At 38.8% G+C, this 16,452-nt stretch overlaps 2 protein-coding genes across 2 annotated transcripts; one reads left to right on the top strand and one right to left on the bottom strand.

Annotated features, from left to right (window-relative positions):
• Positions 1–5,162: 5,162 nt before the first annotated feature.
• On the top strand, positions 5,163–6,377 carry LOC126796410 (LOB domain-containing protein 1-like). Its single transcript, XM_050523239.1, has 2 exons — positions 5,163–5,477; positions 6,027–6,377. Exons 1-2 carry the CDS (start codon positions 5,163–5,165, stop codon positions 6,375–6,377), a joined length of 666 nt encoding a protein of 221 aa, XP_050379196.1.
• Positions 6,378–7,253: 876 nt separating this feature from the next.
• On the bottom strand, positions 7,254–10,765 carry LOC126796393 (protein NETWORKED 2A). The gene is made up of 2 exons (XM_050523220.1): positions 10,672–10,765; positions 7,254–10,003 (listed from the first exon to the last, which is right to left on the bottom strand). The coding sequence occupies exons 1-2, from the start codon at positions 10,763–10,765 to the stop codon at positions 7,254–7,256; spliced, it is 2,844 nt and encodes a 947-aa protein (XP_050379177.1).
• Between the last annotated feature and the right edge of the window lie 5,687 nt (positions 10,766–16,452).

Below are 16,452 nucleotides of genomic sequence, written 5' to 3'. Positions count from 1 at the left end.
TGTATTATGTGCCATTGTCTGATCTCAACATGCATATGCTTGAAGAGAAATGATTTTTAACCAGATTATGAAAATCCTCAAAGCTTTTCTCGACCTCATTCTTATGTTTCAAAAGATAGACAAAAGTGACATAATATCTATAACCATCAAAAGATTTCATTTTTGCTGGTCCCCATACATCTGAATGAATAAGCTAAAATTCTCGAGAGACTTTAAAGTATGAGTTTGGAAATGCTAATCTAGTAGACTTAGATTTGTGACAAGTTTCACAATCTGAAATTGATTTACATAAATTTCGAAATAAATGGGACAAAAACATGAATTGAAAGATGAGCTAGACACATGTGCCACAACTGATATAATACAGTCCATTTAGGTAAAATCCCTTACCAATCTTCCTCATTGTCACTTGATCATGAAATATGACATTGGATGTCGAGAATAAGACCAAACAATCTAACAAATGAGTTAATTTCCCAACATATAGGAGATTGAAGGGAAAAGATGGCACATATGTACATGACACGAGACTGTTTATGATTAGAGAATAAATTCATGTTTCCTTTTCCTAAGATAAGCACTCTTTTCCCATTAGCAACTGACATAAAGGAAGGTTTTTCAAAAGAACTAAAGTTATTTAGGCATGATGCATCATATGTCATATGATCAGAAGCTCCTGGATCGACTATCCAAAAATCAGGATTTTTACTGAGATCAAAAGCAGTAGATATGGCACAAATGATACCTGGAATCTCATCCCTAGAAGCCAAGTTTCTATCTGCTAAATATCCTATAAATTTGCCTCGCATTACAGTAGCATCTTCATTGTTAGCTCCACCTTTTGTTGTAGAAGGCTGCAAACTCATTTATGAGAGTAATGGGATAGCAGTGAAATTCATCATAGCCTTTCCACTATTTCCCTCAGCCACATTGGCCCTAGCAGTTTGATTCACCTTCATCTTTCCCATCTGACTCTTGAACTCATTGTTGAATTTTGGCTTCAATTCAGGATGCAAAATCTAACAGGTTTTTTTCTCATGACCTATTCCAGTTCTACCAAATATACAAGTAGCATTGTTCAAGTCACCATATAGATCCTTGACTTCTTTCCAAAGTTGGAGTATAAACTTAGCATAACCAAAGATCTCACACATCTTTGGTTCCATGGAATTTAATATCCAAGCCATCAATAGTTGATCTTGAGCAAACCATGCATCATACTCAGAAGCTGAGGTGGAGGCAATGTTTGTTGTGCCATTAATGGAGCTAAGCAACATTTTTCCTCCAAGAGCACGCCTGATCTCTCTCGACCAAGATAGGTAGTTGAACTCATTAAGAAGAGTTGCAGTAAGTCGAAGGTTGGTGTTGGAATCATTTACTTCAGTTGCAAATGATGCATAACCTAAAGCAGACTCTTTCATATTGTCACTTCCGGTCATGATGTACTAGAGTGAAACAACAAGAAAGTGAAAGAACAAGAGAATGAAACAATGAAAAAGGATGGGAACAGAGTTCAGAAGCAAGTCCTAATCGGAAGCCTGCTCTGATACCATGTTGAAATATGAACTGAGAATGAAGGAGTTGATTTTGGAGAATTTTCCAATTGTATTTTTCGGTTGAAAAGATTACAAAAAAAGGGAAGACTAAATAACAAAGGAAAATTAGCAAAACTAACAACTATAACCTACTGTGTATAGTAAAAGACTATAACTAGATCTAAACAAATTAAAGGAACCAAGAATTAAGGGATAAGAGATTGTTTGAGTGACAAACAAGCTGAAATTGTGGAGAGAAAATCTGCAGAATTGATCTTGCATTTAATGCAGTAGAAGAACACCAAACGACACCAAAACCAGAAATGACCACCAACCAATTAACTGGAAACAACACTGCAGAGAACAAATGACAACCACATTACAGGGGTTGCAGCTCTGCGTGTAGCCCTGCCTGTCTTGCAGGCCACTCCACTGCTTTGCGCTTCCCTGCACTTCAATAACTACATTTGGGAGAGGTAGACTTTATAGTTTGTATCACCCTTGTTGATTCGTGCTATGCATGCCTCTGTTTACTAGCCAAACTCCTGCTTATCAATGTTGTGCAGTATCTTTGCCAAGACAAAAAAGTGAATAAAAGTCTATTTCTTTATGGTTGTTCGACTCGAAATTCTCTATTCTAATCCCAGGTTGACTTGAATATCCCCATGAAAGCTCTACATTCTACCCTCTTGTAGTCATCAACTTATGAGCCATGAAAACCTCCACCTACTAGAGGCTCTTTCCTTGTACGGGTCTCAAGTCGACGACCTTTTTACCACCTGCCAATGTCAGAGCTAACGCCAGCCTCACTGCATCGATATATGTCAATCTGTCATCTCTCAACAATGGATTTGCTTGCACAATTCTCCTATCAATTGAAATCCCCCCAAAAGAGAGATCCTAGGTCTTTTTAGAGAGACAGTGTTTTTTTTTTTTAAAAAAAGGCTGGTGCGGCTGCTCTTAATCCTTTATTAATGAAACTGTCGAATACAAGGAGGAACATGATGCTTAAATCCCTGATTATAAAGACTAGAAATAATATCAGAATTTCCTACAAATAAGTACCTAACAAAATAATCTCTGATCTATGATTCATAATCGAGTCCAGGCCTAAAAATCCAAGTCTAACCTAGATCAGAGAAAATCGAGAACCTAGTCTTCTTTCAACCCATTACCACTTATGCAACAGTCAAATCAACTGTACAATCTTTCCAACATCATAGCCTTTTCATGTCTATGAAATCCAACAAATCGAGATTCAGCACCGCCGCCACATTCTGCTACCAGCCACACACCTCGTCGACCTCTTTAATATAAGCACCAAGATCGCCTCTTCCTTCGTTGTCAACCTCGGAATTAAACGTGACAACTGATCGACTTCTCCCAAGATCGACGACCGCAGTCCAAACTAGAGAAACCAACCACTCCACCTCTTCAAATCAAGATTTGAAAACCTGGTCTCAACTAGGGATACCTATCTACTACAATATCCACCATTACTAACAATCTCTACCTGCTATTCCAAATCCTAGCCTAGCTAAGTCAAAACCCTAGAGACATGACGACGCTCTTTTAAGTTCATTTTAACATCATTGAGAATTTGAGATTATGGTATTTATCGACTTTTATTTTCTTCTATTTTATCCTTCTTGGAAAATTAAAAATTAGAACTTAGAAACATTACTTCCTTTTCTTTTTCACTCTATTCTCTCCCCCCTCTTGTCCTCACGTTATTAAGTACACAAGTTTCTGGCCTTATAACCCCTCCGAGTCATTTATTTAAGAGTTTTTTTCACCAACAGTCCCTCAACTCTGGTGTACCTACCAATGTGATACCTCAACTCTTAATCGTACCAATGTGATACCCAGACTCTAGTATTGCTATCATTGAAGTACTTCCGTCAGTTTTTTTAAATTTTTCCGTTATCTTGGTGACATGGCAGGTACGTGAGGCCCACAAAGAGGGTTAAAAGACAAAATTAACCTCATCTGAGAGGAGCAATGTTTTTCCCGCCCTTTACCTTGAGAAAGACACCCAACAATTCCAATTTTGGCGCCAATTTTCACTCCCTACTCCTTAATTTGTGTCTAATATCTAAACTAAAGAACTACCGCCAACCAGTCGACTACAATCTGATAAAACCTAGATCAATCTCATTTTCTATTTTTACCCTAGCACTTGTTAAACTAACAGAATAAATATATAAATTTATATGGAACATCTCATTTCCACAATCTCATAAGAATATAGAAACACATAACTTAACGAAATTCAACTACATATACCATTAGTTCTTACAAGCAAAAATCATGGCAGATCAACATAAAAGGTGGCAACTAATGGTACTTAAACATGTATTTGAATTTCGTTAAGTTATGTGTTTTTATATTCTTATGAGATTGTGGAAATAAGATGTTCCATATAAATTTATATATTTATTCTGTTAGTTTAACAAGTGCTAGGGTAAAAATAGAAAATGAGATTGATCTAGGTTTTATCAGATTGTGGTCGACTGGTTGGCGGTAGTTCTTTAGTTTAGATAAGAGACACAAATTAAGGAGTAGAGAGAGAAAATTGACGCCAAAATTGGAATTATTGGGTGTCTTTCTCAAGGTAAAGGGCGGGAAAAACATTGCTTCTCTCAGATGAGGTTAATTTTGTCTTTTAACCCTCTTTGTGGGCCTCACGTACCTGCCACGTCACCAAGATAACGAAAAAGTTTAAAAAAACTAACGGAAGTACTTCAATGATAGCAATACTAGAGTCTGGGTATCACATTGGTACGATTAAGAGTTGAGGTATCACATTGGTAGGTACACCAGAATTGAGGGACTGTTGGTGAAAAAAACTCTTTATTTAATGTTCCGTTTAATTAAATAATTTAGTGTTGGGAATATTCACCCGACCCCTTTAAAAAAAAGTACAAAAGTTTCATGAGAAAACCGAGGCCGTCAGCATAAGGGAGAGCCGGAGAGGTACTTGTCTTGCCTCTAAAAAAGACATGGCCGTACAAAAAGCCTCTTCAAACAAAACAAAAAAGTACAGAAAACGTCTACTATTATTTTTCCCATTTTTGTTGACCTGGTTCTCGATCATTCTGATTTTGAACTAGTTCATGATATTTTACATTGATTATAACCATTTGATTTGATTAACCTTTGATTAAACCCAGCTACTCAGTTAAAGAAGCAAGCAAAATTATTATCCCTTAACCAAACACTCACAGTTCTAAAGAAGATTACTGGATGGGTACATTCAAAATATACCAAAGAAAGAAGTGAAAGTAACTCAAACTCCAAAATTGATTTTGGGTTTTCACAGACCTTTCAAACTCTCTGAATTTTTTTCCTCCAGAGTCCAGATGATCCAAAGGTGAAAAGGTAATGTCACATAAGACCTAATATTAAGAGCATCTTTAGCAATGGATAGAGTTACACTCTTAAAGCAGCCTAATTAAGTATAATTAATTCAATAATTAAAAGACGGGCAACCTAGAGCTAATTCCCTATTTATACTCTGCAATTTGTTCTGCAACCAAACCCCACATCACCTCATCTCTCTCTTATCTTTTCCCTCGAATATTTTCACAAGCAGCTACGAAGCTCAAAGCTTCAAAGCTAGCATAGATGGAGTACTACAGTACTGACACTAGCAGTTACACAACTACTTGTGCACCATCAGTCCCTTTTTCTCATCACTCTCCTTCTTCACAATCTTCTTTTCCTCCAACTAATCCAACTCAAACTCTTACTCAAGCTCAAACTGATCAAACCAAACAACCCAAGAATCATGTGGTTAGTCCTTGTGCTGCTTGCAAAAGCCTGAGGAGAAGATGTGCAGAAAACTGTGTGTTGGCTCCTTACTTTCCTCCCTCTGAGCCACTCAAGTTCACCATCGCTCATCGAGTCTTTGGTGCTAGCAACATCATCAAGTTCCTGCAGGTATATCTACCCGTCAAGCCTTTACTAATCTAGACCAAAAATTGGGTCGATCCACTCGATCGTGGGGTTGTACTTTGATATGATATTTAGATGTGGGTGAGGCTTTTAACTTTTGATATTTTGTTAGGGGTTGCTCACACAGTTGAGACACTTGTAGCTAGTCATGCATGCAGGCACATATCAAAAGTGGTATGGATTAATTTCCGTTTTAATCATTCGATCTTTCTACTTTATCAGGGAAAATCAACACTAAATGTGCAAGAAGGAAAACTGCAAAGATTGAGAAGACTCTCACGTACAATTAACAATTCAAACTTGTAGATTTGGATTGGTCGATCTGATCAATTGAGTTAGCCTTTTTCGTCCATTTTCTGGGTTTGCATTCATATGTTTTGATCTGATCAAGTTAGCCTTCTTCATCCTATTTCATCAAGAAAAAGTTGTAAAAATTAAGGGTTGGCTGGGTTCTAGAGCATTTTCCTTTATCAAGACCAATTTCGTCGTACAAATAATTGGCCAGATCATTCATTATTTTTCTTTTCTTTTCAGGACCTTCCAGAGTTCCAAAGGTCTGATGCAGTGACCAGCATGGTTTATGAGGCCAGTGCAAGAATCAGAGACCCTGTTTATGGTTGTGCGGGGGCAATCTGCCATCTCCAAAACCAAGTGAGTGACCTTCAAGTTCAGTTGGCCAAGGCACAAGCTGAGGTTGTCAACATGCAATGCCAGAAGGCGTTTCTTGAACCACAGCTCCAGGAAATGGCGAAACCCGATCACTACGGACAGGGCTTCTCGTATCAGCAATCACTCGATCATCGCAACTTCACCACCAGCTCTCTTCCACACAGCAATGTACTCGATCAGAGCAACTTGAACTTCCTTGATGATCATCTGCTCTAGGCTCATTCTGGGAATCACTACTCTAGACATAATCGATCAGAATCATGGAAATGAAGGAATAATATTCTATAATATGTATTAATGTATATGACACTCATTTACATATTTGACGACAAATGTGGTAAATAGAGTGATTATATTATTTTGGTAATGTTAATTCTAAGAGTAGTGTACAACAAATTTTTAAAATTGATGAGGGTTATCGACGTGGTATGGTTTAATTATTTGTAATCATATAGAACCGTTGTAATTTTGTAAAGTTAGTTTAGATGAATTGTAAATTTTGTTCACAAATTTATAAATTAAGGGTAATGCATGTATATTAAGCTGATACCGTTGATTATCCCGGAATTGAAGTGGCGAGTATGTCCAAAAAAAAAAGGTGGCGAGTACCAATCCTTAGGAGGGATTGAAGGCCGGATCGATATCGTATTGATATGTTTACTTAGTTGATTAATGCCTAGTAGGAACTAGTGTAAGACCCGAGATTTTTAATCTTAAATTACCGACACATTATGATAAATTAATCGATATTTATATGAAGTGTTGAAAACGTAATTTAATATGTCGTTATTAAGGTACAAATATAGGTTAACTGTACTCTTGTTAGCTTATTTATAGAACATTTCAGTGTAAGAATTTTTCATTCAATATACAAGAAGCATTCAGTCTATTCTACTATTCCTCTTTGTAATTTGGCCTAATCTCTAATTTATAAGTTGTATGTAGAGCCTAAACGTGATACTTCATGAAAATCCTATATGAGTAACATATGATAAAATGGAAAGGAATACAACAGCATTACTAGCTTTCTTGTCTGAAAATACTTTAAGGAGATTCAAACTAAAATCATAAACAGAATAATAAGCTGATCATCTACATTGCTTCTGGTGGAGATTGTGGTTGTGGTTGTGGTGGTGGTTCTGCAGTTTCTGACACATCGCTGGATTGTTTCTGTAATGACGGGCCAGCACACGAGAAGATTGATTGCTGGCCTGAGAAGAGTGATGGCCTTCTTCTTACCTTGACACCAAACAAGAAAGACCGCAAGGGAATTCGAGCCTTACTTGTAGATCGTTTTGGTGTACCACTTGATGCTGACATGCCAAGTTCCTCATCAAGTTTTGCTAGTGTCTTCTCGACCTCAACTTTGAGTCCTTTGACACGGTTAAGACCTGCTTTCAGTTCTTCTGCAACCTTTTGATTCTCCTGCTTCATGTTGAGAATCTCGCCTTGAAACTTTGCTGCCTGGTATTTGCTTATAAGCTCCCCTTCGGAACTTAAATTGGAAAGTCTCGATATCTCATCTTGAATGTGGCTTAAAGATGAGTACCTGCTATGCAAGTCCTCCTTCAGCACTGCATTGTGTTCCATCCATAATGATAATTCAGTTTCTATCTCTCTCAGGTGTCTATATATTGGCTTGCCATCTGAATGTAGAGCATGCTGCTTCATTTTATTCAACTCTGACTGTAAATCCTGTATCGAAGTCTGGAACTTTTGTATCTGATGAACTGAGGTACTAAACCTCAACCAGAATTCTAGGTTCGCCTCCAGCAGTTCATCAATGTCTGTACGAAGTCTTCCTTCAATAGCTGAAAAGGAATGGGATCTTACAGCATGCCTTTTCCTGCTTGTTTTTCCTTCTTCCTTTTGAGCTGTGACCTTCAAGTTTCCTGGTGAGTCCTCCAATTTTTCATTGGTTTCACCAAGGATGTCTGCCAGTGTATCTTTAAGCACATTCAGCGATGGACCAATAGAATATGGAGATGTGCCAACTTGAGTTGGGCTCTCCGAGGGGACATCGTTATTCGGGTACTTATACACTGTCGAACATGGACTATCTTCCGGGTTGATATCTGGGGAGTTCTGTTTTTGCTTTAGAAGTCTAATCTCTTTGTCCTTTGCAGCAATCACACTCCTCAAATCCCTTATCTCCATTGCCAAATCAAAGAGGTTATCCCGGTGTTTCTTCTCAGCTTCGCTTAGCTTCTTCCTTGCATCCTTATAATCCCGAAGAATTGAAGTGTACTCTTCCAGCAGGATCTTCTCTCTATCCTCTAAACCTTTTAGAAATAGTTGTCTCCAGTTGGGTTGACCTCCTTCATTTTCCTGCTCCAACTCCTGTGATTCAACAAGATTGGTGTCACCCTCTTCCTGCGGCGGTGCTAAGTCAAGGCTATTTCTTGTATCAGGTTTATTTTCCTCTTCTTCACCCGTGAGAGATTTTGAAATCTCTTCTTTGTCTATCACTTTGTCTTCTAAGACCACTGAAGAATCATCTTTCAACTCCTCTGGTTTGTTATCAAGTGCTGTCAATTCCTGGAATAGTAGAGCACTCTCTTCCTCCACATCATGCTTCACATTGTTCAATTTGCTAGAGAGATGATCTAGTTTACTACAAGCTTCTGTGAAATGCACTTCGAGGTTGATATTTTGGGTTTCTAAAGTCCTGTTTAATTTTTTTACTCTAGTCAACTCCTCCTCCATTTCCTTTAGCCTTATTTTCAAAGTTTCCTCACTTTCCATCAGAGTTTCCTTTTCCTCTTCCAAGCTCCGAACATTTGCCTGAAGTTGATCTGTTTCTGATTGTAATTTGTGTACAAGAGCATTCTGAGAAGTGACTGCAGTTTCCAGCGACACAACATTGTTCACAAGTCCATCAATTTTCTCTGCCAGTTCTGTCATAGTCAGAGCCTCGAGTCGATCATTCATCTTAGCCTGATAAAACTTCTTGTCACGCCTCTCACTATCTACACTTATTGATTCTAGATCACTGATCTCAGACTCTTGCTCATCATCAGCATCAGACCAGTTTGCGCCTTTTGAACGAAAGTCATGCTTGAGGTTCTCGAACTTTTTACAGGCTTCCCTCACCCTTTTGCCCTCAACTCGTACCTTTTTTTCTGATATGTCCTTCTTTTCCCGCAAATCAGTCAAGCTTTCTTTGCATGATTTTAGAGCTGTGGCTGCCATCAAAGTTCGAGCTTCATCATCTTCAATAACTGTGCCAATGCCGAACTCATCTTGCAAGCTGGAAACTCTTTTTTGCATTGCCGTGATCTCATTCTCAAACTCCCAGTACCTGTCATATCCTCGTTCATACAAGGTCTTTACAAATTCCTTTTCAGTTTGCAGTGCCAAAATGTCCTTATGAAGATTATCAATTTCTTCCGATGCCTCTTCTTTCGTCAGCCCCGACCTTGGGGGACCTGCGGCAGGTTTAGGAGAGCTAGGAAGTCTTCGAGCCGCGCCCTTCCTCAAGAGTGACATGGACTTATCTGGCCCCTTGGGGACTTTTGGGATGCTTGCTTTGTTTACATCAGAATAGGCTTTATTGGTATCATTGGAAGAAATCGACGTTTGAGAAGCAGTTTCATCATCCTCATCCTCCATTGCGTATTGAACTCGTTCTGGGAAGACAGTGGCAATGGTACGGTTGGCACTCTGTAGATCTCTTGATAAGTGGTCATATCTCTCTGCTAGAGCTCGGTATGCCCTAAAGGATTCTTCAACAAAGAGCACTAGCTCTGGCCTCTTCCTGTAGTACATTTCAGCCCTCTTTGCAAACGAGTCCCCATCATCATCAATGATTTTGAGTGTGCTCTGAACCTTCTCCTCCATATCTGTAATTTTATGACCTTGTAATGTCAGTTTAATCCCAAAGTTACCAAGTTCTTACCAAGCATGCAGAAACCGCATAACTAATTCGAGTCACAAAATACAAACTACTAATGAATGACAAGGAAAAAAAATAGCAGCAGCCTAGCTATTCAGATGATTAACTTATGGAAGAAGATTTCTATCACTTCAAAACTCTAGGATTTGGAAGGTAACTGCAATCGATCTAATATGAACCATGCTCTTTAGATTCACTGATTCCATTTTGACCCCCTTGTTGTAAGTCATTAAAGGTTTCGATTACATTTCTACACCTTATGTCTTCATGTTCCTTGCTCAACTAAATCTCCAGTGATCAACAATTAATCCAACAGACGTGTCTGTAGATAAAATCACAATTGCTAGGATAGGAATAGTTTCTTATTGAGGATTCTGGAGTCAATTCCACATGACAATGATAACATAGTAAATCCAAAGAGTTTAGGTCTAAAGAAGGGAAATCAAAGATGAAAGGTAACGTTCTGCTTTTTATAATCAGATGATGAATAGAAAAGAGAGTGAAAAAAATATATTCAAACACATTACCAGAAACACCAAATATACAGAGCAGATGTCATTATACACAGACATACACATTATGTGTTACATACATATACACATACGTATAACAAACCTTGAAGGTTTTGTTCGAGCCATTTTGACTGCTTGGTCCTGATGTGGCTGGCCCACCACCATGAATATGCATTGCTTGCTGCTCTCTGCAACATCACTCTCTCACTTCTTCTTCCCTAGAAACTAATTGGAGACAAAACCAAGAGAATGATCATGGATTCATAAACTAAGGAATGTGATCAAAGGAAAGAAATGAAATGAAGGTTTGGACAATGGGTTAATGAGGACCAAACTAGGTTGGGAGAATGCTTCGCCTGGATTATTGGTGTTGATGGATCCTTGTGTTGAAAAGCTCAAAACTTTGTGTTGATGGATTATTAGGGTCTTATTTACGGAAAATTCTAGTATACATCAATGTGTGTTATACATCTTACATCCGACGGTCGATATTATTTTGTGAGTGGTGTTAGAAAAATAATATATGTTGTCAACCGTCGAATATAGAATATATAGAGGTTAACCCCTTATTTACCCCATTAGAAACAAAGAAGGCAAAAGCTCTCTCACTTGGGGGGTTGTCCACGTGGCAAGTGGTGGAGCTTTACAGATTACGTTGAAAATTTTGTTGTTTTTTGTTTTGTTAAAATTGTTGGGAAAATTTTATTCACGTTTGTTATTGTTTTTTTCAGTTAACTGTTAACAAGATTTATCTCCAGAGACCGGAGTCTAGACCATATTCCATCTCCTAGGTTTTTTTCTTGTTTGGGTCTTCGTGGCTATGGGCAGACTGCAATCACTGTAGAGGGCTGAGAGTTTGGATTTTGGAACGAGATCGAGACTTCGAGAGTGAGAGAGACAGGTACTCAGATAGAGAGTTAGAGAGTAGAGACTGCGGGAGTGCGGGTAATTAGACTGCGGGGGCCGGGGGAGACTGGGGGGAGTGCGGGAGTGCGGGTTGCGAGACTACTGAGGGAGACTGCGGGAGTGCAGGCTTGAGGCTGCGACTACTCGATTAGGGTAAGTGAAGAGTGAAGGGAAAGTGGGTCTAAGATTAAGATCTAACGGTTAGTATTTGTTATACTTAAAATCCAACGGTTCATATGCATTTAAGAATTTAGAACCGAACCGAACCGAACTGTTTTCAAACGGTTCAGTTCTACTATTATACCTTCATTTTTTTCCTACAAACCGAACTGAACTGGTGTTAATTGGTTCGGTTCCAACGGTTCCTTTAGGAACCAGAACAGATTAACAGCCCTAGTGAGTTTAGTACTTTATGAAGAAAACTTGAATGTTGATTGAATGATTGTAAATTTGTAATCATGAAGCAAATTACTCTAGATAGTAGCAGTATTAGTTGATTTACTTTGTTACAGACTTTCACAATTGCATATTGTCAATATCATCAAGAAACATTGATGTTTAATTATTTATACAGAGTTTCAGTTACAGGTTTTTTTTTGGAACCGTTTTGGGACCAGAACCGTTAGGAACCGAACCAAACGGTTCCTATTATGAAAAATAAAAAATCGAACCGTTTAAATAACACAATTCGGTTTACGGTTCCACATATTTTTGACTGTTTTAGAACCGTTTACAGCCCTAGTAATTAGTCAATATGTCTTAGAAACATGTTCACGAAAGAATTACCCAACAATAAGCTCTAGAATTGCAAATACAAAGAATAATTATAGTAATACGTTGCTTCATAAACACGAGCAAAAATTTGTTACTCATTACCTATCGATAAACCTTGAGGTTTCACCGATCATTTCATATCAATTTCATAATGTTTTTCTTCGCGTGAATTATGCACCTTCGGACCTTTACGTCTCGAATATAAATTTGATGTGGCAGCGTGGCACTAGGTATTGTCGTGAATGAGTTCTTTCCAATTTGGTACCTTCGATTTGTTCCAACGTCATGCAAAAAAAATTCTAGAATTCGTTGAGAGACAGGCTCAGACGGCGAGAATATATTCTAAACGATTTTATTTACTATTCACAACATTTGCCTCCCTATTTTTTCATTCTATTGGGAAATACGTACTTTCTTTGTTTTTGCATGCCAGAGGAATGGAGGAGTATGTTATTGCATGGAATAATCCAATAAGGTAGTAAGGTTAGTGAGTTCATGGAACTTACAAAACTAGAACAATAAGTTGTTGGGAGACAGCGAGAATATTTTCTAGATGATTTTTAATTAAAATCACAACACTTTGAATTTTGAGAGCAACTACTTTCCTCCCTATTTTTTATTCTATTCCGGAAATACTTTCTTTTAATTTCTTTTCCCAGAGGATCGGAAAATAGTGAACTCACTAACCAATACCTTATTCCAGGTATTGCATTAATACCAAATCAAGACAAATTAGTGAGTTTGACGTTTACGTCAAAACTGGAACAATAAGTGATCAAGACACTTGTAGGTAGTATGAATATGCACAAAGTAAATTATTATATTAGAAAATAGAAATATGAAGTAAACTAATCAATAACATACCTAAAAATTGCATAACAACAAGCAAAGGAAATCAGTTGATGATATAATACTCTAATTGAAAATTATGCACGTCCCTTACGTAGTGGCATTGTCCATGAATATGCATTGTGCTGTGCTGACTGTGTTGTTGCCCTGATCAGTGTGTCGTAGTTGTTGCAACGTCCATGGAAATTGTGCTGCGTTGAGTCTGATGACGACGACCTGACTTTCGAGTCAGAGTAGTTGCAATTGACATTCATATAGTTGTGCTCCACTGAATCTGATTATGAACCAACGAGAGCGCCACTGGTAGATTGGCAAACCATGACTCCAGGTGATAAAACATCAACTGGCACACACGTTAAATCTTCATCATCGTCAAAAACCTTTGGCGAGGGACAGCTGGAAATAAGGAATCTGGGGACGGAGGATTTGAACACGAATGCCCGGGCAAGAAGATTATAGAACCGAAAAAATTGCCATTGTCAGGATCATCCTGGCCAAGCCCTATATTCCCCAAAACTTCATAAGATCCTTCCCAACTGCTAATGTCACCGCCCCACGCCTGATCTTCAGTACAACGGAGATAGTTGTCGAGTGAAGGTACAGGTGAGGTATTAGGTAAGGGACATGAAGAGTCCATGAACAAGAGATTATTTGAACTCGAACTCCCGGACAAGTTAATTGTTACCTCATCAAATGGATGTGTCCACATTATCGGAATCTTGACCTAGCTCCATATTCTGCAAAACGTTATATGATCCCTCTCCAGACATGTCCTCACCATATGCTTGATCATCGCTGCATTCTCGTGAAGGAATAGGTGTTGATATAATAGGTAAGGGACGGGGAGAGTCGACTATTACGGAATTGTTTGAACTTGAACTCCCGGTCAAGTAGATCGGAGCCTCAAAGGGATTTTCATCATCAGGATCACCAGGCCCTAGCTCTATGTTCCGCAAAACTCCATAACATCCCTCTCCATAGGTAATGTCCCGACCCTGTGCTTGATCACTACTAGTACTACTTGGATGTCTGACAGGTGAAGAGACGGGTGTCGAAATATTAAGCAAGGGACAGGGAGGCTTGACGAATAAGGTATTGTCTGAACTCAAACTCCCGGACAAGTAGCTCGCCGTTGAAGCCCTACTACCATAACGAGCAACATCATTTCCCAGCCCTACATTCTCTACATATAGTGTACCCCATGAAGATTCCTCGCAGCCATAAACGTTTTTACCATAAGCGTGACCACCACGAACATTAGTGCCATCACTGCTACTTAGATAATCATTAACAGAAACTACATATGTCGAAAATTAGGCAAGGGACGGGGTGGGTGACTGAAGAAATTTGGGGAAAACGTATTCAAACTCGACCTCTGGGACAAATAGTCTGGCAATATATTCTCCGCGTATTCTGCACCCCCTGAAGATCCATGATGGCCATTGTTGTTCTTACCATAGAATGCACGGTCATCATCAACAACATAATTGCCACGGCCACTAGTTAAACCGCCGTTGAGACGAAGGCTATGTGTGGGAAGACTAGGTTGGGGGCATGGAGCAGGCTCCTGTAAGTAATTTGGGGACACCATATTTGTACCCAAACTACTCCTCAACCCATGCATGATATGATCTTCTTCACACGATGGTTTGTACTCCAGATTCAATGAGTTATTCGGTCTCTCATTGGTTTTCTCATAAAGGCCTCTCAACAACGCAAAGTTCTTTTGACATGCTTCCAACTCGTTTTCGATCCCTTCCTTCATACACTCCACCATATTTCGTTCCTCATCAATCACAGAAGCCCTTAGTTGTTTTGTTTCTTCTTGCTGAACATTGAAGTACTGATTGAGAACCGCTTCAAGCCTTCAACTGAAGTGTGTCCGAAAGCATAAGGTTTACCGCTCGGAGACAACACAAGAACGGCAATTTGGGTGCCATGCTCGATGCACAGCTTCGAAGCCTTAGTGAAGACGGTCTTGCGCCTCTTGCAGAAACTAACATCCCTTTTATTTCTTGCTAATACGTTCTTTTCACTTTTCTCGTCTTCTGTGCATGGAACTCTCTTACCCATGGTTCTGATGAAGAGGAGAGTTGGGACAGGCACTTTCTTAATCTGCCTACGATAATATATAGCTTTGCTCATTATTAAGTTTTATTCTGATCTTCATGAAGTGCATATATAGGCATAGCAAAGATGGAAAGACATTGGGTAAGTGGTTGATGCATCTTATCTCTCTCCGTTAGGGAATAAGAACAATAAACTCCTGACCGTAATAAGAATACCCTAGTGTCTGATTAGGAAATCAAGAGAAAGGCAGGATTCTCCAGAATCAGAGATCTCTTGCCTTGAAGACAGGACAAGTTGGGATTCTAATTTCAAGATTCGAAGGCAAGAGACTAGAGGCTAGGCCGCTAGGGCATTTAGCTAGATTTTCAGCTTCTAACATGACCTAGGTCTGGTTTTTTGCCATCATGCTACAATTGAACTTGCTTTGATCGATCACTGAATATATATGAAACATGATTTGAGGGAAAGGGTTTTTATCATTGTGTTCAAGTACTGGAATGAATATTTCAAGATTCTAATACACACGTACACCATTCAGATGCAAAGCCGACATTACTAGAGCTAGGCAGCTAGCATGTTTCAAACTTCATTCACCACCACTTCAATTTTTCACACAAAATTTTGGCTGCTCGATCATCTTTACCTAATGGATTTTAAAAAATAACTGTTGTTGAGCAGATGATGTTTGCAAGAAGTTGATGACTCTAGCTAGTGTCTGGATTCTTGGGTGTTGTGGGGGATTTAACACGGTTAGACTTCAGCACAGGTGAGGTACTGTTTAAAATTTTCCCCTTCCTTTTTGAATTAAGAAATTATCCACAACAAAAAATTTGAGTGTTAAGCACATTTATATATGGCCACCACCAACACCCACACTGGAGTCACATATAAATGTGCTTAATAATAGTGCTGACTTTCAAAAAAAAAATATCCCTGTTATTTTTTTTTCAAAAATTACCATAAAATTCCTCTGGTAGTGAGGAAAAAGCGAGGCCTATATGTATAGAGGCCTTTGGGTTCTCTTATTCTCATAAATTTATCTACAAGTTATTAGTCAATTTGCTCTCACAATATGAGTTCTTCAGATTATGCTCGAGTGCCTGATGAAACCGCCGATGCCAACAAGCGGACATCTCAACTACTCCAAAGGACAAAGGATCAAAGCTGACTCCACCAGAACAAGTTAGGTGCCCTCCAGCCCCGCTGCGTCCACCTCCAACAACTGAACATAGAGATTCCTTTAGCCTTATAAATTTGAACACAATATGGTGATAAACTCTAGATC

Source organism: Argentina anserina, chromosome 5, assembly GCF_933775445.1.
Source record: "Argentina anserina chromosome 5, drPotAnse1.1, whole genome shotgun sequence".
In the NCBI taxonomy this organism is placed as follows: Eukaryota; Viridiplantae; Streptophyta; class Magnoliopsida; order Rosales; family Rosaceae; genus Argentina; species Argentina anserina.
The sequence above is the reverse complement of the archived record's forward strand: the minus strand, read 5'-3'. Positions and strand labels throughout refer to the sequence as shown.

Coding starts and splice junctions, on each gene's coding strand:
- LOC126796410 (XM_050523239.1), top strand. CDS start 5,163: ATGGAGTACTACAGTACTGACACTAGCAGTTACACAACTACTTGTGCA. Junction 5,478..6,026: donor ACATCATCAAGTTCCTGCAG/GTATATCTACCC, acceptor TTTTCTTTTCAG/GACCTTCCAGAGTTCCAAAG.
- LOC126796393 (XM_050523220.1), bottom strand. CDS start 10,765: ATGTTGCAGAGAGCAGCAAGCAATGCATATTCATGGTGGTGGGCCAGC. Junction 10,004..10,671: donor GCTCGAACAAAACCTTCAAG/GTTTGTTATACG, acceptor ATAAAATTACAG/ATATGGAGGAGAAGGTTCAG.